Source organism: Sinocyclocheilus grahami, unplaced genomic scaffold (genome assembly GCF_001515645.1).
Source record: "Sinocyclocheilus grahami isolate Dianchi unplaced genomic scaffold, SAMN03320097.WGS_v1.1 scaffold73.1, whole genome shotgun sequence".
Taxonomy (NCBI): Eukaryota; Metazoa; Chordata; class Actinopteri; order Cypriniformes; family Cyprinidae; genus Sinocyclocheilus; species Sinocyclocheilus grahami.
The window spans coordinates 536,300-560,627 of NW_015505252.1; the positions used below are offsets into that span (position 1 = coordinate 536,300).

Genomic DNA, 24,328 nt, shown 5'->3' on the forward strand with positions numbered 1-24,328 from the left:
TGAATGCAAATTGTTTTTATTAAACAATCAGGTTTGTATACATTTATAAATGGGTCAAAGAGAAAAAGGGTTTAAGCATAAAAACAAGTATAATACTGCTTTAAATTTTGTTTTTCAGGGCAAAAAAATAAATATACATTTTTCAGATTTCCAGAAGACACCCACTAAAATGTCATTGTGTAACAATCTTGTCAGGCATATTTACAACAAAAATCATTTTATGACACTTTCACCCCAAATACTAAGTTGTAATTTTACATTTTTTAAATTTGCCACTCTCCTAGGTTTTGCCCATTTGTCAGTAAGAATTTTTTACTCATTTAAAACACAAAATTGAATATGCTCCCTTTTATATATTTTAATATGTACACTTCAGAATAAGCATGTTTGAATTTTTACATAAATATTGTTACACTGAATGAAATGTAGCATTATTTGAACATTTTATTCTCCAAAAACTTATTTTAAACCTTAAAAGTAGACACTTTACTTACATTTAATGTGTTTTATGGACATTTTTGTACATTTCTTTTGATGTGGACATCATAACGTCTTTGACCCAACTACACTATTGCTTACTATTACTTGTGCATGTTTGTTTTGTAAAGTTTATACATTTTGAAACATTAAAATGTATTTGTAGACATTAACGTAGACGGTCAAAACAATGTAGATTAAAGTTTTGTTTATTGTTAGGTATATAATTAATGCTAATGCATGACTATAAGCAGAGAACCTTAGCATTTAAAATAATATAAGCACATCAGCACATTTAAAATAATTTTAGTGACATTAACATTTATATATATAATATATATATATCTTCAGAAACAAAATAAGGTTTTATGCATATAAAAATAGAAATTAGAGAACAGAACTAATAAATATTTTGTTTTTGTTTTCAAACAGTTAATATAAAAATGTAAACGTCACAAAAAGAATTGCAATTCTAAAAATTAAATGTTACCGATATTTAATTATTTTCTAGCACAAGTGTTAGTGTCCATTCAAAAAGTTGCACCGTGTTCAGCTTTACTCCCTTTCAGTTTATTATGGTTATAAGACAAATATATGGCAACTGGGACAGAAAGTTTTCATACAAAACAGCTATGGCATACAATCATGACAGACATCTGTAACATGTTTTAATTATATACATGTAACTACAAAAACATTTCAATGTTTGACAGTTTTTATCAGCTGCTGTAGGGCCGTCTGTATTTTTATGAGGAAAAAAAGGTAACTGCTTTTAAATAGAAAAGGCCCTGTGTGCAGTCCAGGACCCGCGATGAGCTTTGGCACCAAACGGCTCACCGAAGTCGAAGCCAGAATCACTGAAACAGATTCACTCTGCTGGAGTTTCCCTTTGAGTGCGATTCAGATCTCTAAATCAGCGTTTAGTATGGAGCTCTGATCAGAGCGGGATGTGTGCGTCTAGCGCTGGACGTGCCGGATGAAGGCTTGGACCAGCTGAATGAAGGGCTCCTGGCCCTCCGGCGTGGCCTTGGATCCTGGTGTGGGTGGTTTGGTTTGCGCTGAGGGAAGCAGCCCGCTGGCTGGGGAGGAAGGGGAGCCTCGCCGGAAAAAACGGAATAATGTCGACAACAACGTACTCTGAAAGAAAACATTTGGGTGAATCAAGCAAATGTCAAAAAACTGGTTAAGGTCATATTTCACCCCAAAATCAAAAGATATACAAATCTAATTTCATATTTATCATGGTCTTACTGAAATAAAATAAAAAAACTACAAAAAAAGTACATAAATCAATCAACCAATTAATAAAAAAAGGAATCTGTGGAACACCATCCAGAGAGGATGATTATAGTTCTGCAGTAATTATAAAAATGTTGATAAAGCAAATAAATGTCAGTAAATAAAAATATAATTTATCTGGAATCTGTTGAAACAAACACTTTCCAGACAGGATGATTATAGTCTTACAGTAATAAAAAAAAATCACAAAACATCAAAAAAAAAAATATATATATAATCAAATAAAATATTAAAATACAATAAAGGAATCTGTGGAAAAAACAGTGCACACAGGATGATTTAGGTCTTACAAGTAATGAAAATAAGTCACAAAACTTAAAAAATATGTAGATAATTAAATGAATAAATAAAAAATAGAAAAAAAAAATTGATTTGAGGTCAAATAATTAATTTCATGATTGGCAATAAAGTTTGGCAAACAAGATTTATTGAAATAATTGAATATATCTTAAGCCCAATGAAGGACTCACCAGCTCTGAGCTGAGCTCCTGTTTGAGTCTCTGTTTGTCTCTGGGCAAAACTGAAGGATCCTTCAGACAGCGAACAGCCTGAGAGATCAACACATAGAAGCAGTTCTCCATCGAGAACATCAGCAAAGACCTGAAACCACAGAGAAAGAGCATGAGACGACCTCGAGCTCAAACCCACACCGCACTGTAAACATCACAGGAGTGTTTCTGCTCACTTCAGTGCTTGAGTGTCCTCAGAGACCACCACCGGCTCCTTCCTCTTCTCAATCTACAAACAACACCACAATCAGCACAGAAACAAACAACATTCATTACACCAGAAGAGCTGAAAGCGCTGCACTACCTCTCCCAGCATGCTCAGCGCCACATTAATGGTGGCCATGAGAGTCCCAAACGACGGAGCCACATCAGAGTCAAAGGCAGGAGTGGTGAAACTCAACACAAACAGCGTCCTGTACTCCGCAAGGTCCATCGACTAAACACACACAGAAAAACGTGTGATTTAACGCTCCAGCCGTGAATGGCGAGTGTTTATATTGTGTGGATGTGTGTACCTGGTCCAGCAGTATCTGACAGCAGTCGGGTGTGAAGTGCTGTAACGTGGCCAGAGTTTTGCTGAGGATCTTTAACAGGCTGCACTGAACCGCCTGCAGCGCTTTAGACTCCGCCTCCTCCTGCTCTTTGGAGGCGGGCTGTACGGCATGCTGGGGGTGTGGCCCTGGTGGAAGCCCCTCCCCATTCTTGGCCTGAGCAAACAGACTCGCATAATAAATCAACCACATACAGCACTGACAAACTGAAGATGGGTCAGAGCGTCACGTCTCATACCTGCAGGTAATGATGCAGCATTTTCTTGCTGTGCAGGAGGTACGTACACGTCTGACACAGATAGCACAGATTCACCTGAAACACACAAACATTAACTTCTGAACCCTTTAGACAAAATCTCAGGGGAGACTTCAAGTAAATATTTTAAGTAGGGCTGTCAGGTTTAGTTATGAAAAAAATGACACAATTAAAATATTTTAACGCAGTTAATGCACTGGCCCCGCCCCCAGACCTGTCATCTTACATTTCATACAGCTGACTGTTGACAAATATGATGCAGGGCAACAACTCCACAAGTGCAGTTATGCCCTAAAATTCAAGATATTGGGGCAAAAATGCTCCTGTATGAGTTTTGGTCTCATATTTATATCACATAAGCGATATCACACGAGCAGTGAGAGCAGCATCACACAAATGCTGTTTGTCCCGAATATAACAAGTGCAAATGTGATTTTATATAACAGTTCAGTAAATAAGAAGTTACTATGTTACATTTTTAACTGTTTTTGCTCAGTTTTGCCAACAAAAATATTACCTAAAAAAGCCGCAGCAGAACTGCAGTGCGTCTTCGAGCAACACAGCGGTGTTTAGTTTCTAAATGAATCTGTTTTGAACGAATCTGGTGAATCAATGATTCAAAGGCCCATTCATCAGGTTTGTGTAATAAATATTATGTTGAATCAAATAAAATATTTCTTTCTAAAGCTACTCTTTGTAATGTCTACTTAATACTTTCTCATTTAACTCATTAAATAATCTTTTGGAGGTATTTTCATAGCCAAATGTAATTTGCGATTAATTAGACTAATTAATCAACATCATGTAATTAATTAGATTAAATATTTTAATCGACTGACAGTCCTAATTTTAAGTCAATATTCAAATTAATTCATAGTTCATAGTATTTTATATATAAACTAACTCTACAAGTTACAATACAAATACTTGTCTTAAATGATTAACTTCTGAAATAATTGTAGAGGAAAGAAGCAGAAGTGCTGGAGTGTACCTGGACGTCTCTGAGCAGCTGCGGCAGGTGGAAGTGCCACTCTTTGCAGAAGTTGGAGAGCTGGAGCAGGAAGCCCACCGTGTGATCGGCCTCATCCAGACACGCCAGAGACTGAACCGTCCTCACCGCGTTCAGACACTACATACAACACACAACATCCTCAGTGAGCCGTCATACACTCACACCAGAACAGAACGGAAAAACTGGAACAATGTCAACAACATCATCAAAGAAAACTGAAAGAAAATGAGAAAGATGGAATGGAAAGATATATTTTGAGTGAATGCCAAAACAAAAAAAAAAGTAGGTTATCTCACCTCAAAATCAAAAGAATATATATTTTGCATATAACTGTAGGACCTAGGGCTGCACAATTATGGACGCCACAATTATGTAATCATTCAGAGTGGCAATTAATCATTCAAAGTCCACTGATGTTATTCAGCATGCTTAAGATGCGTTTTTTGCTTTCTACATGTTATCTTAAGGGTTTTTCCCCATTATTTTAATTTAAGTTTTAGTATAACATTATAATACCATTCATATTTTTACTTTTTTAATATAATTTAAAGAAACCAATCCGATGTATATTTGACATTTGAGGCTTAATACTATAGAAAAGCACTAAAGGTTTTTCAGTTAGTGTTTTCAGCTTGTTTATTTTCATATAAAAATACGGCATGCAGTTGCATCAAACTATGGTATAAATATCATTCAATGTAAATTGTGATAATCGCAATTACAATTTCAAGGGAATAATCAATAATTATGATTTTTGTCATAATCGTGCAGCCCTAGTAGGACCTTTATCATTTTTTTTACCAATGACAATAATTATAATTAAGTATATTAAAAGTATTTAAATTATAGCACTTCTTGTAATGCTTTTAAATTGTGCTTATAAAATCCACTGCAACCAGACAGGATCGTTACTATATTAAAAATGAAAATCACTATTAAGGATGAAAACTACAAAAATAAAAAAAAATAAAAGTAAAATATATAGAAAAATAAAAAATAAAGTTAAACTGGCTGAATTACAATAGACATTTAGGAAACGAAAGAAAATAAATAAATTTCTATATATAATCAATATAAACATAGGCATAAAAACACACCTGCAGAATGCGCTCCTGGTGCACGCCAACAAAGTCGAGCGCTTCATTAATGAAGTTGTAACGGAGAGTTTTCAGCAGACTTTCCATCAGAGACAGACTCAGTCTGTACACACCCGTCCAGCTGGGGGCGTCCTGAGACTTCCGCACAAACGCCTGACAGAGATAACAGCTGCGCTCATACAGGGTAGTGGCTAGAAGGGATACAGCTAAAACCAGAAGCTAACAATAAATTTAATTTTCTACCTATTAGATTGTGTTTTATTAACGTCTACACCTACCCCTCACAACAGTGGTTCTCAACCCGCGGCCCGTCACAAATTCAAATGCGGCCCACCATGCTGAACACAATAAAAAAAAATCACTTTCAGTTTTACATTTACATTTTAGTTTTTACATTAATTAAAAAATGTACTAAACAAATATAAGCTATAATGTTTTTATGTAAAATAATTTCGTTTTTCATGTTATTTTCAGACATGAGCAGACCTGTACTCACGTAATTAACGTTACGCATTTAACAAACACTTACAAGCGTGCACTTTGGCAGAATTCAATTCAAATAGTCATCAGTAGCCATTAGTTCGGTAAAATTGAGCATCAGAATGGACAAATTTTTTATTAAGGGAGAAAAACGGAATGTGGAAAATGCCAGCGAAGGAACACGTACAAACAAGAATAGTCGCAGTATCAGCAGTGAAGGTAGCAGAGTGCTGGACTTTCGGTTTGCCCCGCCACACACTTGATGATGTTCAGGCAAAAGAAAACACCCATACTACGCAGCAATCATCCTTAACTGCAGAAATGTGGCAAAACATCTCTGGAGAGAACCTCAGATTATTCAATTCGAAAGTGCTTTCCATACTTGGATCAACATAGGCTACATTTGTGGACGTACATTTTCTGCAATGTCGCGCCTCAAGTCTTATAGACTGCAACTTACAATCACAACTTCATTGTGCCGTTACTCCTTTCGAGCCGAATTTCACAAAATTGGTCAGCTCCCGACAGCATCAGGGGTGTTTTATTAATGGGGAGTAGAATTATTTATTTATTTCAATTAATGTAATCGATTAGATATCATAATATTTAGGCTATAATATTATAAATCTGGTTGGTTTGTATTGGTGACGTAATATGTAAATGATATGCGTGCGGCCCATCATGAGTCTTGCACTTGGACCATAGTGTGGCCCAGCGGGGAAAAAAGGTCGAGAACCACTGCCTTACAATAATGCAAAAACAGTAATTATTGTTGTACAGTGTGACAAAAATGACGCTACATTGACGTGCGCATGCCCAGTAGACGAAACTGTATACCATCTATAGCCTTAACCATCATACAAAGTCTCTGAACCTCCTCAGGAAAAAAATGTAATAAATTAGGATGCTGTAGTTGTAAGGCAGTACCTGCGTGGCTCCGTTAGCTGGACCCTCATACACACTGAGGAGAGGAAGACAGATGCTCTGAATCACTCCAGCACCTGCCACTGCTGCTGCCCCCTACAGGAACATGACAAACATTTTAGTCAATCACTTTGATCATATATCTTTGAGTAGTTTATTTCATTTTTGAGTCATGACTTGATGTTAAAGTCCTAGTGTGTGATACTTGTTCATTTTTGGAGTGAAATACATATTTAATGTCGTTTATGATTTTAACATGTCACCCATATCACAGTCAAATCTCTTCCAAGTTTCACATACACTTTGCATTAAAATCAGTGGTTCATAACCTTTTTGACTCTATTCATATGGATTTGTTTTGCAAGGCCTTTATATTCTGCTAAGTTTTGGCTACCTGGACTTTCAATGAAGGGACAGAAACCTCCCAGGTTTCATAAAAATATTTTCATATTTTCAAGTCTTATAGATTTAGAAAGACATGAGGAAGAGTAAATAATGACAATTTCCATTTTTAGGTGAACAAGGCCTTTTAGGATAAGAATTTTGTAACATTTTTTTCTCACAGTTCAGTTACTACCTGAAAATTGAAAAAAAAAAAAAAAAAGTATATTCATAAAATATACAACTATCAATAGAGTTTTGATCAATTTACATGACTTTTCCATGTCTAGAAATCACACTTTTATAATTATACTACCTTACATATCCAAGATTTCTATATCCTGGTGAATATTGTTGGCTTTTGTTCCTCTTTTGTAAACTGCTTTGGATAAATGTTTCTAAAGCTGCTGTGTGTACCTGCGGTGTTCTTGCGAGTGTGAGCAGCAGATGAAGCGCTGCCTCAGTGAAGTAAAGGTTCTGTTTGGATCGCATACTGAGTTCTAGAGCGCTCAGAACCGACGGCAGAACTGGCAGCTTCCTGACCACCTGCAGCCACTGCTCACCATCCTCGTCAGCCCGACACAACTCTTTAGAGAGATGAAGAGCTAACACACACACCTGAGACAGAGAGAGATATACTGGTTATGATCTAAATGGAATAACTGCATACTGTATATACTGCACAATATACTGCCTATAAAATGTATGTGAACAGCAGGAACCAAAAAAAAAAAAAAACTCAAAATTTTAATTTTTGGTCCTTGCAATTCTGAGATACAAAATCGAAAAAAAAATTTTGAGACAAATACCTTTTTTTTTGTTTTTTCTTCTATGGAGAAAAAAGAAAAAAAAAGAAGATATAAACTCAGTTTTTTTTCACATCTTGGAATTCTGAGTTTACTTAATGGAATTCTGAATTTTTTTCTCTTAAAGGTGCCATAGAATGGAAAACTGTGTTTACCTTGGCATAGTTGAATAATAAGAGTTCTGTACATGGAAATGACATACCGTGAGCCTCAAACACCATTGTTTCCACGTTCTTATGTAAATCTCGTGCGTGCAAAAGACCAGTGAAAAAGAGGCAAATCCCAACATAACACCGACTGTGACGTTACAGTCAGGATCATTAATGTTGACACCCCCAACATTTGCATAACGTATACCAGCCCATGTTCTAGGCCAGCCGGACCTGCACAGCCCGAATCATCGATGCAGTGTTGCCAATAGGGCTGCCACTAACGACTATTTTTATTTCGATTAATCTATCGATTAATCTAAACGATTAATTTCCCAGACAAAAAAATCAACAATTTTACTTCAGAATATTTTATTCAACTATATTTCATTAAACCAAATGAAATCCAAAAGTAAAAAAGTGCAACTGTAAAACTCGATTAATTAGACAGGCTTTTTGATTAGAAAGATAGAAAAATAAAAATGGAAAAAACTGAATTTGGAAATAAAACAGATTTCATAGTGCCCTATAATTATAATAAATTTTTTTGTGGTAATAAAAATAGATGTAAGTGAACAATAGCCTTTAAAATTACTTAAAATACATATATAATAGCAATGAGGCAATAATAATTAGTTCAAATAAAGTATCAAAAGCAAGAAATCCTTTGGTTTTATTGAACAAAATTGTTAAAATACATAATTTATTATAAACAATAGAGCTAATGTACATTACGCATTACAACAAAGGCCTGCAGGGGGTGCCAACGGCCTAACAATTGTTTTTACACATTACTGTGTGATTCAATCCTTGTTTAATATTGACCAAGCACCATTTAATTCAAATGTCCACTTAATCTTTAATATTTGGCCATTTCTTTAGGACACAATTATGCTTAATTATGATTTTTAAATGGGTTTAATATATCATGCAGCCTTGGAAAACAGACTAATAATGCGTTTTATACATTCTCGTCTGTGAAATGCGCCACTTCCAGTATTTTGCCGGTTAATCGACGCAAGCAAAACGAAGCAGAGGATTTTAAAAAATCGAATAGTCTAATAAAATCTACGAATCGCGACAGCCGTAGTTGCCAGATTTTGCTAATAAAACAAACAAAAACCAATAAATAAATAAAAATAAACTGAAATGATTTAAAATCTTTTGCAATTATGATAAGATAAAGATATCGCTGACCCCCAACGTCCTACTTGATTAACTTTCTAAAGTGTCAAAAAAAGTGGAAAAGACAAGTCCAAAAACGCTTATAACAGCTGGATCTGGCAACACAGAGGCTGTGTCCGTGCCCTCACTCACAACTCTCTCTCAAGCCTCGTTCACTCGGCCAGTGTATCGCAGCGATCATGTTCATACCACGGATGCTAAACATTCTTGCAAAATCTCTCAAAATCTGTATCTTCGTCTAATACAGGCTCAAACATATAAGGTTGGATGCCTAATCTCTCCATCATTCACGCTGGACAGTAGAGATCTGTTTGCTGTGGGAGCTACTGAAATGAGCCACGCTGTGAAACAGCCAATCAGAGCAGAGCTCAACATTATTATTCATGACCCTTCCAAATAAGGTAATAACAGACCATTTTATTCTAGGGACAAATCCTAGGGTTGTAAATGGACATGTAAAACAGTTTCTGGATAATTTTTGCCCTTACCGAATTTGTTTTTATTCCACTGCAGAAACAAGTTTCCATATTGTTGTCAAATGACCACAATTTTAATCAACTTTTAATAGTTAATATCAGGTCAAGTGCAGTTAGGGCTGTGCAAAAAATCGAATGCGATTCATTGCCGATTTTGAACGCGATTTTGTGTAGCTCAGTGAACTACGGCTCTGTGTAGTAAATGCCGCTAATCACAGGAGCGGCTTTACTGACGAGATGCGCATGAAAATCGCATTCGATTTTTTGCACAGCCCTAAGTGCAGTACATCATGGGATAGCATATATACATTCTGTGTAGGGCTGCACGATATATCGCATGCAATATTTAACGCGCATCTTGTCAGTAAAGCCGGCTCTTTAATCAGCGGTAAATCTCCATCACCTGTGGGCTCATATATGAACCACGATCATATTTTGCGCAGCTTGTCGGTGAACAACGGCTCTGTGTAGTTAATGCTGCTCCGTGTGAAAACCCGCACGTGATGGAGATTTACCACTGATTACAGAATGGCTTTACTGACAAGATTCGCATTAAATATCGCATGCGATTTATTGTGCAGCCCTAATTCTGTGTACATTATACATACAAACACACACTCACTGAGTCTTGCTGGTCTTTCTGTATGTGTGGGCTGTCTGTCTCCATGCCGTCCTCCTGAACGTCACCTCTCTGTATCGTGTGACGTGTGCTGTCAATCAACGTCAGGGCCTCGTCCTGAACCATCTCACACACACACAACAGCAGCTGGGGAAGCTGGGTAATATCTCCTCCTGAACCAGTAAATGTTAAAGAATTGTTAAAACGGAACAAACAATATGCACACAGTTGGTGTAATGTGTTATCCCCAAACAAACATGCAGACTGACCGTTGAGTCCTTGTATCTGCAGGGCTAAGATGAGAGCTGACAGGAGTTTGGCTTTAGTTCGGTCCGTGAGCTGTTGTTCAGCATGTAGAACGCTTTCCATCATCAGAGACAGGGGCGGCAGTAGAGCTGGGGCGGACACCAACACACTGACACAAACCACATCAGCAATATTACTTAACATGCTCTTTTGAAGAGTTTTGAATATTATATAGACACTACTAACATTCAAAACACCCTTCCCAGTTCATCGTGACCTTTTAGTTAATTGTTTTTGTAGCTTATCTTCAGTAAACATTTGTTTAAAATTATATTAAAACGACAAGAACACAACAAAAACTTTAAAATCAAATAGAAATAGGAAATTATTTGTGTGTGTGTGTGTTTAAAATAGCATGATACTAAAATAACATGGGTGTAAATGTGGGCATGTTTTAAATTTTTTTATTAATTTTTCTTTTTGTATTTTCCCTTTTTATTTTAAATTAATAAATTTTTGTGTTTTTTATTAGTTACTATTTTTTATGTCTGTCAGTATAGTTCTTATTATTTTCATTTCAGTTTTAATTTGAGTTATTTGAGTACATCAAGTTAAACTACATGAAAATTATACGTTGCTTTGGAAACTAGCTGTCATAAAATAAGTTATAAAGTTGTTTTTTTATATATATATATATATATTTCATTTCAGTTAACATTTATTTTAAGTAACAATTTAATTTTTTTTATGGTTTCAGTTTTAGTTTAGTATAATAACCTTGACGTTTCTATTCATTTCTATTTCAGAGACGTTTCTATTTATTTCAGACGTGAAGCTGAGCCAATCATTTACAAAAACACCCACCTTTTCCACTGTTTGAGGAGGATGAGGAGCAGCGTGACCATCATGGATCCCAGATGCAGACAGAAAACAGACTGAGACATCAGCAGCTGAGAAAGAGAGAAAGATAGAAGTTTGAGGTTTTTGTACCAATGTATCATAATCGTGTTTGTAACATAGCAATACAAAAAAAAGTCAAATTTTCTTCAAGCAGTAAGATCAGGATTTAAGATAACTGTAATATATAGTCATGGGTGCTCATATGTATAAGGTAACTTACCGCTGCTTTGGTCCCTTCCAACACGTCCATGAAAAGCTTCTGCCTGACAGTGTCATCCTTCAGATGCATTACCTCAGACTACAAACACACGAGACAGGTTATGATAAACACCAGCAGTATAAACGTGAGATGTGTGAAGTTGAGTGTAGCTGCTCACATGACTGGTGGAGAGTATTAAGAGCGTCCTCCAGGCGGATATGAGCATCTGAGACTCGGAAAGAGAGCGCAAACCCTCCTCTTCACCGTCACAGGCCACACACACTAGATCACGCACGTAATCCGACCAGAAATCGTAGCGGCGCTTAGTGCTGAAACTCTCCAGAGCCGCTTTCAGAGATGGATCCAACACACCACTGAGAGACACATACAGACAGACAACTGTGAATCTGTATTGGTGGTTGGCAAATAGAAAACAAAACACTTCTTTTACTAATTATTTTATCAATTTTGAAGCAGCTGTTACAGTATAAGCCGTTTTTGAATGGAACAGCATATCCTGTGAGTATGGCCTCTTACACGCTTGTGTAGATCATACCTGACAACATAGTAGATCTCAAGGGCGATTATCTTCATCACAAAGGCACAAGACTCCAGAACACACGGCTACATAAAAAGAAACAATCAAACAAGAAATAAAATACTTTGGGAACATTTTTGTCTTTAAGTTATTACCATTTATGTACACATACCTCTGTGGTCTCAGACGGGGGAGGTAAGTTTCCAAATAAAGGAGTTGTTAAGTTATCCCAGAATTTTTCTCTGTAACGATAAAAGATCACATGGTTAGTTTAATGCTTAATTACAACCAACCAAACGATAATGACTAACCTTGACTAAAGTGGACATGCATGCTACAAAAGTGTAGAACATGGCCCCTACAGCAGTGATTCTCAACAAGGGCATTGAATTAATAAAATTAATAACTTATTATTATTAATATTTTAAATACAAATGCTTAAAAACAAATAATAAAATTATAAAAATAAAATAACAGAAATTACATTCTTATATTTCTATTTTAAAAAACCCCACATAGTTTTTGAAACTATTACAAAATTAACAGTGGCTGGTTAATTTAATATATTAATATTAGATTCTTTATAAAAATGTTTGAAAACAGCAGCTTCATCATAATTATGACAGAATTATTAGAATTTGCATTTATCAGGAAGCCTCTGAATAATGGGTTGGACAACAGGGACCTTTGAGCAAAAAAGCCTGAGAAGCACTGCCCAACTGCGTCATGTGTGAGGGACTCACTTGGTCCTGAGCACCGAGAGCGCGCTGTCCCGTCTGTCCTGCCAGAGTGCGTGGAGGAAGGCCAGTGCCGCCCTGTGCAGGAGTGGAGGACACCAGTACTTCCCCTGCTGCTTAGAGTCCAACAACTCCAACACCACTGACAAACAGCTCCACTCTCCCAGAGAAAACTCCTACAAACCAAACGGTCACACACTGCTCTGAATCATTCACCATCGCACACTAACTCTTATGAGCATTTCCGTGACCTCTGACCTTTGCCCCGTCGCTGCCGTCTTTGGTCTCCAGGTTGAGGAAGAGCTCAATGAGTCCAGGTTGTGTTTCCACAGCCACGGTGAGGAACTCCAGTATGGTGACTTTAATACGCATGTCTTCAGTTCTGCTCTGTAGTCGCGTCAGAAACGCATCTCTGATCGCAGCGGCATCACTGCCCAGACAAGCGTACACAGACATGGGAGCCACCTGAACATAGCACACACAATACACATTTCTTGTATCATGGTGGGACTTCTACTGTTATTAAATTAACTATAACATAATTACCATAAAAATGTCATCACTATAAGACATCAACCAAGATATTTAATGACTGATACTGTTTATATTGAACAGTGAAAGACAAAATAAATAAATATAGTGTTATTTATATACTTTAGAATATTTATTAATAGTTTGAATTTGTTTTTATTTTTTCAAGTTTTAGTAATTTTGTTGTGCTTTTGACATTTTTTATATTTCTATTTAGCTTTTATTTTTATTTCAGCTTTATTTTTTTTGTTTGTTTTAGTAATGATTACTAGTAATAATTTTTTTAGTAATGAATATATTGAACAGTTTAAGTATTAAATAAAACCAATGGTCAAACCCATTATTGGATTCTCTCTACTATAAATGTATTCAAACTAGTATTATTTTAGTATTATTTTTATACATTATAGTATTTATTAATATTTTAATTCTCTTATTTTTATACTTTCAGTAAGTTTTAGTAAATTTGTTGTGAAATATTTTCAATATTTTTTAGCTTTAGTAACGATTAAAAATTTTTTTTTTAGCAGTGATTATATTGAACAGTTGGAGTATTAAAATCGATAGTCAAATTAAAGTACAATTAAAGTATATCTTAATATTTATTTTATTTATTTATTTTTTTAAGTAATTTTATGTGCTTGTAATTTTTATTAATTTCGGTTATACATTTTTTTTCTTCATCTAATATTTTTATTTACAATTCATTCCAATTAACAAAAATGTTAACATTTTTAACAGTTTTAGTTAACAATAACAACACTCACTCAAACCCCAAAGTTCAGGCATTTTACATGTAAAACTACATTATTTAGTCCCTTTATAAAGCTGTTTTCCACATGAAGACCACAACAACGTGTCCAGCATTACCGTGGCGAGTCTCTTCAGCAGCTGTATAGCAAGTCGTGGCAGCGCTGGGTCGTGCTTGTGGTAGATATACTTTGCCAGCACAGCGATCAGGTTGTTGCCATGACCACCTGCAAGAAAAGAAAAAAAAAAACACTTGCATGATCACTAGATATGACAAATCTATGGGAAAGGTTAAGTATTTATTATAGTAAGCAATCCCTGACAGAACAGTCTAATATTTCACATCTACCATGCGCTTAAGTGTGTGTACTAACCGTGCTGTGTCAGCGCTTGCTCCAGTGGTGAGGCCGTATCAGACTGCGGTTTGAGTCGGATCACATTGTTGGTGACTGAGAAAGCCAACTTCACAGTCTGGATCAGAACCTGACCAGGTCCCTCAGACCCACCACTGCAGACAGACACACAAATTCAAACCCACTGACTCGTGTAAAGAGGATGAGGAGACTGAATCCATATTAAAAGCTCAATCGCGTACCTGCTGGGCTGTGCTGCGAGCACCATGTTGATAGTGTCCACTCCCACACCCATGATGTTAACCACCGCCTGTCCTGCCTCTGTGTTGGCCAGACTGTAGATACACAACGACTGCAGACTGGGGGCGCTGCAGAGGTCACACATCAAGTATGTGAGAACCAAACGAAGACCACATGAAATAAATGACAATGAAATATCATCTGCATCCTCTTACCTGCCCTCTGACTCCCCCTCCTGACTCAGATTAAGAATAGCATGAACCAGCTCTAGAATCAAGCAACCTGACAGAGAACAGTGAGTAGAGAGTGTGTTAAGCAAATACTAGTAAATTTAAGAGAAACTGAGAATTTCAGATAATAATGCTGTGCGAGTTGCTCACCGATCCTCTCTCGCACGCCATAGGTGTTGTAGCGCCATTTATGGTATGCAGGCAGCATTTCTTTCAGAACCAGCAGCACACATGGGATGAGTCCTCTGCTCTGAGTACTGCCCAACTGACCCTGAAAACACACACACACACTCAAATTACTTAATATCCACCAATGTAGTAAGGCTGCATGACTTGGTGGGAGAAAAAAATTGAATTGCAATAAAAAAAAAATGTCCAGGTTTGTTGTGCTTATTTGTGGGGCTGCCAAATTTGGCCAAAAATGTTATATTATTTTTACTAAATAAAATAAACCAAAATATTACAGTTGTAACATTGTTATAAAATAAAAAATACAGAAGAAAAAAAAAAGTCTGATAAAAAAAATTTATATATTACATTAAATATTACTATTAGTTTTTCTATTGTATATATAAATTATTTATGTAATGATGTATTATTAAATAATAATTATTATTATTACTATTTAGAGTACAAATTAAATTAAATGAATTACAATAATAATATTTATGGCTGTCTTAATTCATTTTCAAACATTAAACTGAGACACTAAAACAGCTGATCATGAGCTGCTCGTGTGTAAAACAGTGCCACACTTTACTCTGAAACATGCAGTCATAAATTTATTTAATTGCAGCCTTTGCAAGCAATTTGATAATCATGCAAGCAACATTGTGAATTTGGTTTCATTTCAATTAATCATGCAGCCTTACAATGTAGTCTGTGCATTGTAGTGATACGTGGTTAGCTAATACTTGGTCATTTTGACATGATTGGTCATAACGGATGATACATGCATTAATGCATTACCTTGACGAGTGTGGTCACTAATCTTAAAAAGGCAATGGTCACACTGTACTCTCCTCTGGGCTGTTCGATCAATACCAGCAGGTTGCCATAGTTACCCGCCTTCATACCCTCTGCACTGAAACACACACACACCAAACATGTCATTCTTCAGGTTTCTCTGATTTTAACAGGTGAATATGATGATGTTCTTGTTCACTAGTTCTGCATGTGTGTGTGTATCACCTGACAGTCTGTGCCATGTTAGTCAGAGGGGTGGAGGCGAACGGAAGGAAGCCGGTGTGATGCAGACTAGACCAAACCTGTATCAGGAGCAAAGGCTGTTTAGTCCTAGATCATCACTTCATATAACCCTGACTTAATATAACTGTGAACATTTACCTTCCCAGGCTGCCGAGCAGCCAGAGCGATAAGGCAGTTGACGCAGGAAGTGATAACATTTACCGGAGGGTTAATAACGGAGGTCAACCTATAACACGAATCACACACTGTCAATTTCATTAATAATCAGTGTTTACTGTTTGGTCTTTATGTTTACATGTGCACTTCACCTCTGTAGCAGCATGTAGATCCGTGATGTGAGTGGCAGCAGACAGTCAGACACTGTCCAATCTGTGCTGATGATCTTATGAACCAGATCCAAGATGGGCTTCACTCGCTCACAGTGTGCCAACACATCTATTCACCCGAGACAGATGTCAATAGCAGGTCAACAGGCGGCAACATTTTTACAAAATGTAAACATCTTCAAATACATAGGGCTCTATGATTTCCACATTGTATCCCGTCATAAAAATGTACAGTATATGTAACGGCAAATTCTGGATAAAATACTGCAAAGTAGGGCTGTACACTTAATCAAATCTTGATATGGACTATTGACAATAAACCTATGTTGTGTAGCACTTTGTTTGCTAAACAAATAAAAGCAATTGTTACATTTTAATTTGATTACATTTTAAAAGATGAATTAAATTGTTAATGTTTTATATCATTATATCAAAAGTACAGAAAAAATAAAACCGACAGCACAGAATTTCTGAAAAAAATTAAACATTTCTTAAGGCCCCATTATTGTATTAATTTGATTAAATTATTAAAATGTTGAAGTTTCATGAATTAAATTAACATTATTTCTGATTATTAAACCATTTAATTTAATAATTAAAACAGAATACATAAAAATGTAAAAGGAAAACAGAATTTGACCAAAATAAATCTTAAATTAAAATTCAAACCTAAAAATGTAATTATAAATAAACTTGTTAAATTTGAACAAGTTTCATTATTTAAAATAATTAGACATGCTTTATGAGCACTAAAATTTCATTCAATCCTTAAATTGGAATCCAGAGACATTACCAAAAAAGAATTTGGGGGAAAAAAATTTAACTTTTCATAGGGCCCTAAAAATTTAATTATAAATAAGTTTCATGATTTAAATTAATTAGACATGCTTTTTGATTACTAAAATTAAATTTAATCATTAAGACAGAATTGAGAAAAATTCTAATGCAAAAAATAGGTTAATAGGGCCCTAAATGCATGTAAGTTTTGAGTGTTCGTACCTGCAGTAGAAACGACGTGCAGCAGCATCTCAAGCTCACAGGTGAAGAGAGTCCATGAGCTATAGGAATATTCCCAGCGCACCAGGAAACCCTGTTCACCCACAGACAGCTGCTTTCCTTCACACACCTGTCCGAAACATCCCTGAGGCATCTGCAGGTTGGTCTGACCCACCCCTGAACATACAGACAACACCAGAGAAAATGTCACAAAGACATATGTTTTCATACGCAGATGCAATCAGGCAAAGAGACGCCAAAACACAGGAACACATGTTTTCAGCACTGACCCAGAGGGTAGAGGAGTTTAGGAGTCTGTCTCCTCCACAGAGTGCCATCCTCTCTGGAGATCACATCGTTGGGTTTGTGCTTATAGGCCTCAGTGTAGAACGACATCTTATCTAAAAAGGTGTACACCTGAGAGACAGACCATGAAATGTCCACGAGATCTAAATTATTGTGTAGAAGTGTGCATATATGTGATGTTAGAAAATGTTAAGAGGGCATTTTTTTACTTTTTAGTTTTACCTTCTTAGCTGTAGATTTGTCAGACAGCAGTGCAGTGAGCAGCTGTAGTAAAGGTCCAGTCTTATATGGAAACAGACCCACTGTACAGTCCAGAATCACTCCGAGACCCATGTTTGGATTCTGTAGGGCACAACCAGAGGTCAAAGGTCAAATCACAGACATTTTAAATAAAACACAGAGAATCTACAAATAGTGGTGTTTTATTTAATGTGCACCAATTGCTTTGCTCACCGACTCCCAGAAAAGCTCAGCCAGACTCGGAGCAGCAAGAACTTCACATGCTGCATTGATCAGATGCTACAGACAGAATAATTACCAGACTTATCCAAGATGAATGCGTAATTTATTATTAATGAATACCAGTATCACGATATTACGTTTTGATCTCTGTCTGTTGGTTTGTGTATTTCTGTACCTGTTGGCTGCCGAGTGTTTCTTCTTCAAAAGAGGTGATGACAAAAGACAGGAGACCATATATACACATCCGTGCAGTGCTCGCTGTACACTAAAATGAGACAGAGACATGTGACAGTATGCATAAAGGTTCACGTCACCACTGGAGAAAGATTTTTTTTAATCTAAGCAATTTGATAGAACACTGTTCTTACGTTATTTCCAGTGCTGCCGAGTGCCTGCAGCATGTTGGTGAGGTACTGAAAGACTCCGAGCTGCAGCGTCGTGTGTCCTAGACGTCTAATCACAGAGCTCACTTCCTCTGGACGCAGTGTGTGTCGCAGCAGAACCCAGGCCAAGAGAACCGGCCCATGGTGAGAGATGTCACCAAATGTCAACAGCATCTGATCCACTTCCTGCACACACACAACAGTTGATCAACAAAAAAGCAAATCCTCAACATTCTAAGTAAAACAAAATTGTTCATCCATTCAGATTTTAGAGCCAGAGTTATCAATTTTTACAAAAGTTAATTTAGTCTTAATATGCAATTTCATTCTAAAGTTTGGGGTCAGCAAGATTTTTGGAATACTTTTATTCAGCAAGGATGCATTAAATTGATCAAAAGTGACAGTAAAGACATTTGTAATATTACAAAAGATTTTTATTTCAAACAAAAGCTGTCCTTTTGAACTTTCGATTCATCAAAGAATCCCAAAAAAAGTATCACAGTTTTCACAAAAATATGAAGCACCACAACTTTTCTCAACATTGATAATGAGAAAAAATATTTCTAGAGCAGCAAATCAGCATATTAGAATGATTTGTGAAGGATCATGCGACACTGAAGATGATGCTGAAAATTCAGTGCTGATCACAGAAATAAATTACATTTTAAATTATATTCGAATAGAAAACAGTTATTTTAAAATGCAATAATATTTCACAATATTACTTTACTTCTGATCAAATGAATGCAGCCTTGGTGAGTACAAGTGGGTTCCTCAACATCTGAATGGCAGCGTATGTTCAATACCTTGCAAATATCCTGTTGGTCAAAAAACTGATGCTGTTCGGTTCTATCTTCTAGAGCACATTTATGCAGAAAGTCGATATCCATCCCCTCCACAAGAATCAAAGAACTGAAATAGCTGTCGAGAGGATGACAATTCAGATATTATAAAACATTGTTTGTGGTTGTATGAGAGGAAAAAGATCAGGTGACTGCATGTTCTGACCCAATGCGTTCAACCAGCGCGTCCATGCTCTTGTCCACGAGGTGTCGATTGGTCTGCCGCTGTCCAAAGCCCTGCTCCTTAAACAGCCGTGTGAAGGTGGAAAGGTCATTGGGCGGCATCTCGAAGTATGCGTAATACAGGAACAAGATCTCCAGCAGCAGGGCCTGTTCCTTCAGACACTGCACAAACCAGTGGGACACCTGCCTCTCCGTCTACACAGAGATGAACAGATCCTGAGTCAAATTCTACAGGTGATGCCGCTTTAAACACAATCATATCATCTTCTCACCATCAGGATTCCATGCGTCTCCCATGTTGGAGCTTCTGATTTGGACAGCGACTCAAACTGCCGCCTGTAGTTGGACACCAGATCTTTCTCCAGTTTACTAACACAGTTGGAGTACTCTGCCTGAAAAGAAAAAGGATGTATTAAAATTATTTGGTTTCTGACTGTCTAACAGAATAGCTGATCTCTTATTTACCCTGTATGGATGTCTCTCATCCTGGAAGTACGTGAGGAGGTGGAGAACGCAGCGCAGAACGCACAGTCTCTCTTCATAGTAGTAATCTGCTATCTGTACAACACAATTTCAACATGTGTCACATTTCAATATATTTTAGAGTCATTTTTAGTGTTGAAGCATTATTTAGTTTCAAACCTTCAGCAGCAGAGCTTGACTCTGTCTCTCATCCTGCAGCACAGCCTGATGGGAACAAAAGGAGGATTATTTATTTATTCACACAAACTGACTCTCGTCATGTTCATGCACGCTTCAGCTGTACATGCGTGTACCACATGATGCCGAGCTCACCTTGAGTGTGTTTCGTGTGCCCCTGTAGTCCTCCTGAAGGTAACACTGAAGAATCTGCACACTTTGCTGTTCATCCAAACCCTGACATGAAAAAAAAAACACAAATATTTTTCCACTCCTTAAGTATCAATTCAGTTAGTCTTAGCCAGTATGTATAAATCAAATAAGAGAGAGTGCAATGTTTTCAAAAACCAAGAGACATCATCCTAGAAAGCATTTTGGGTAAAAGCATGCATATGATAAACAAAATCAAGTGCTGCACTTTAAGTTGTGGTCAAAGTAAGCAGCTAACTAGGTTTAAAAATACGTGCCCAGACACTCACCAGCAGTTTGCTGATCCTGAGTCCGAAGTCTTTGAGAGCTTGTGGTGTGTCTTTATCTGCTTTCAGCTTGTCAGCGGCCGATGTGCTGCACATAACATTATCACTTACTACATACTCAACAACAGCAAAAAGACAAATTTGGTATGTTTACATACACTAATTTTAGTGTTATTTTACTATCACATATACTATACATTTTGAATTAATCATTTTAATTGTAGTTTAATTTAGTACTTCATCTTAAACTAAATGAGAAATGCTGCCTTGGCAAGTAGCCAAAATATATATATAAATTTTTTTTTATGAAAATGTTTTTTATGGTTTTAGTTAATGATAATACCCTGACTAATTATCATCAATTCGAAAGAAATTAATCAGATTCTGAAAAGTCTGTTTATGTAAACCTAAAATTTGCAATCCAATTTGCATATTTGTTTTTTTCATGCACATTATATGTATTCTGAACAAAACTGGATGTGCGCAACAGGTATACCACGGAGTATGTATATCATTAAATAATATCTCCCTAGCTTGATAAAGCCAAACTCTTCTTTGTGTTCAGGTTATTTATTTTTACATCTTACGTGTTTGTACATTTTTTAATGTTGTGTTACCTGGGTGGTTTGTAGAAGGACAGACCCTGCAGCAGTCTCTCCCAGTTCCGATCCAATTCAGCCTCGATTTGGGCCTGCAGGATCACACAAGAAAACCACAGGTCACATTATAGATGGAGACAGGAACTCACCGAGATACACTGTAAAAGGATACCTCATCAAAGGTCATCACATCAGTATGGTTTAAGAATAAAACCGCTTTATTAATAGTGTTTCTTCACAGAATTCTCTCAAATAAATTTTTAGTTTATACACAGCTGTCCAATTAAATCTGTGTACTTATGTTGTTATTAAAGGGGTCATATGATGCGATTTCAAGTTTTCCTTTCTCTTTGGAGTGTTACAAGCTGATTGTGCATAGATAAGATCCCTGAAGTTGCAAAGACTAAAGTCTCAAAACCAAAGAGATATTCTTTATCAAAGTTAAGACTCTGCCACGCCCTACGACTAGTGCTTGCGGTGTTCGGCCAATCACAATGCACTGGGTCAGCTGGCCAATCAGAGCAGACTGCGCTTGTCGGAAGGAGGGACTTTGTAGAAAACAAAGCGTTTGAGAGAGGCGGGGCATAGAGGACTTACAATAATGTACAGTATTTGAAAAATAATGTGTTTTTTGAACATTAAAGCATGTCAACATATTCTGTTACACCAAATGCACAAAATAATGATCTTTAAAAAAGCATCCTACATCACCTTTACTTCAGAAATGATTGGTCTGGGTACTAACCGGTTCTCGAAGTGCAGATCTGCCCAGCAAGATAGTCCATAAATCTCGGCTGCTCCTAAATAAAAGTATTTAAATGTGACATTATTAATTATACTTCCAGAACTGATCATATAAAGGCAGTGTCATTATGGTGTTTATAAGTCCATCCATACATACACTACTTACATAGGAAGTTCACATATAACTTTTTTGTTTTGTTTTTTTTACATCAAATCATATTCATGAAATAAGCCATTCATTTTCAACTAAAAAAACGTTTTAGAACAATTCGGTACAGCTCTTAACAGCTCAATTACTTATTTTTATACATTTTATAAACTACATGCATACACAGTCAAGTACCCTGTAGAGATGTATAATAAGATACATATATACACACACACAATGAAACTCATTCATCACTTCAAACTCCTATAATTCGTTCTCACCAAGACAGTCAAATCAAGAGGAACATTTGCACAATTAATCAATGTTATGATGTTAATTTCGTATAATGTTGAAGAAGTTGACGGTTGCTTAAAAGCTGTTATAAACTGTGCAGATTATCATTTGAATTTCAGTCGCGCGGGTCTGTCAGCCAGCACACGAGACCGACTCGTGCGGCCGTTAAACGTCAAATAAACAGCACGTCGAAGACATACCAGCCCCTCATATTATGGCTAAATACCAGGTATAAAATATCTACACATTATCCAACTACAAATTTCGTTGCAGCTCGTTCTGAACAACCTTTGTAAGTTTGGCTTTCTTCCATTTTACCTGACACACAGCTCCGAGGCCGCCATCTTCACCCGGATCACGTGACTAACACAAACGAGCGCTCTCCTGTCACGTGACTTAACGAAATCCTATAATACATATATATTAATACAATAATTATTTTATTAAATTTTAAAATGTAAATTCGCAATATTAAAATGTTATAATTAAAAAAAAAATCTTTGTTTTGACATTAGCCACGTGATTATTCTGACACCACGTGCTCCTATCCGTCAGTCAGTGAGCGCTGAGCACGAGTCTCAGCAAAACATTGGGAATATTCTTTTGTTCGAGAACCAAGCGTTAAATCGCAGGGAAAAGGGTAAGATGAACCGTTATTTGCTGTAATTTGATATTTCTGCGTTTATTTACTGTGCATGGTGTTTACTGAGCAGCTGGTGTTGCAGTGAATGAGCCCATCATCACCTCTATCTGTAACAAAACCCTATCAAATAACATTAAACATCAGCATTGCGTTGGGATTTGTATTATAATTTAATATTAATACTGACAATTCCTTCGAATATATCTATAACATGCATGCAATTGCATACTATCCATGTATTAATAAGCAAATGTGCTTGTAAGCAATAGAGACATCAAGGCTGTCAAACAATCACTATTATAATATTTTATGTCTAATAATGCATTTATCGTTATTTACAAAAATGTAATTTGTATTAAGTAATATAAATACATTTTATGATTACCTAGAAACTGTATTGAATAAGATTGTGTTAAAAAATAATATCCTCTAATATACTATTTTCAGAGTTGCCTACTTGTAAAATATTTATATTATATACACATTTATGTTATTGTTTTTGATACAGTATTTCTGGGTGCTTATAAAACCCTAATATTGCAAACACTAATATGATTTATTAAAGTATAGTGTGACACAGGCCAGGTTTTCTCTATTATTCGTATATATGTTCAATCACTGTAATGCCAGAGCATCCAGCCATTAAAAGCAGATCGTTGTACTTTCCCTGACAGAGTGACACTTTGTCCATTTTAACATCTGACCATGTTTAGAAACTGCTGGTGTCTACAGTTCAAGCCTCACATCCTTCTTTAGTTTAACAGTGAGAGAATAGCTCTGGACAGTACGGATGTGTCTCAAAACCTAGTTAGCTCCCTATCTAGTATTTTAAGGGACGTCTATTGTGCTCAGAAATGCTGCCTAGGTAGGTTTTGAGCCACGGCCTGTCTGTAGGTGGCATCACATTGAATATAACATAACACTGAGTGAATCGATTTCCTTCTTTCAGAATTTTTACCATAATATAATGATGATTTGTGAAAAAAGAGCTAAGGCTGTAGTACCATGGAATAGTTCAGATGGTAACACCATAGTATTTTGGCATATAACAAATTATACTTCATGGTTAACATACTACATATTTGTAATTACCATGTAAATGGTATTTACATTGTACTCCAGGTTACTTAAAA

General features: G+C 36.3%; 1 protein-coding gene across 1 annotated transcript; it reads right to left on the reverse strand.

Annotated features, from left to right (window-relative positions):
* Positions 1 to 1,025: 1,025 nt before the first annotated feature.
* LOC107585640 (nucleoporin NUP188 homolog) lies at positions 1,026 to 22,910 on the reverse strand. The gene is made up of 44 exons (XM_016272745.1): positions 22,871 to 22,910; positions 22,112 to 22,166; positions 21,385 to 21,458; positions 20,771 to 20,855; positions 20,448 to 20,528; positions 20,295 to 20,339; positions 20,118 to 20,210; positions 19,925 to 20,044; positions 19,636 to 19,847; positions 19,434 to 19,548; positions 18,613 to 18,813; positions 18,420 to 18,509; positions 18,236 to 18,301; positions 18,005 to 18,124; positions 17,767 to 17,893; positions 17,480 to 17,653; positions 16,463 to 16,589; positions 16,293 to 16,380; positions 16,137 to 16,213; positions 15,915 to 16,029; positions 15,096 to 15,216; positions 14,931 to 14,997; positions 14,718 to 14,843; positions 14,497 to 14,630; positions 14,243 to 14,349; positions 13,100 to 13,306; positions 12,848 to 13,017; positions 12,277 to 12,346; positions 12,123 to 12,190; positions 11,745 to 11,940; positions 11,588 to 11,665; positions 11,332 to 11,417; positions 10,491 to 10,636; positions 10,225 to 10,394; positions 7,404 to 7,604; positions 6,609 to 6,701; positions 5,202 to 5,354; positions 4,084 to 4,221; positions 3,075 to 3,149; positions 2,801 to 2,992; positions 2,590 to 2,721; positions 2,462 to 2,514; positions 2,247 to 2,376; positions 1,026 to 1,614 (listed from the first exon to the last, which is right to left on the reverse strand). Exons 1-44 carry the CDS (start codon positions 22,894 to 22,896, stop codon positions 1,435 to 1,437), a joined length of 5,184 nt encoding a protein of 1,727 aa, XP_016128231.1. The 5' UTR covers positions 22,897 to 22,910; the 3' UTR covers positions 1,026 to 1,434.
* Between the last annotated feature and the right edge of the window lie 1,418 nt (positions 22,911 to 24,328).

Bases quoted from the DNA above. Each gene is read 5' to 3' on its own strand.
- LOC107585640 (XM_016272745.1), bottom strand. From the start codon at position 22,896: ATGGCGGCCTCGGAGCTGTGTGTCAG. The intron at 22,167-22,870 runs GTAAAATGGAAG...ACTTTTATTTAG, and splicing joins GCCTCGGAGCTGTGTGTCAG to GAGCAGCCGAGATTTATGGA. The intron at 20,340-20,447 runs GTGAGCTCGGCA...TGTTCCCATCAG, and splicing joins GCACACGAAACACACTCAAG to GCTGTGCTGCAGGATGAGAG.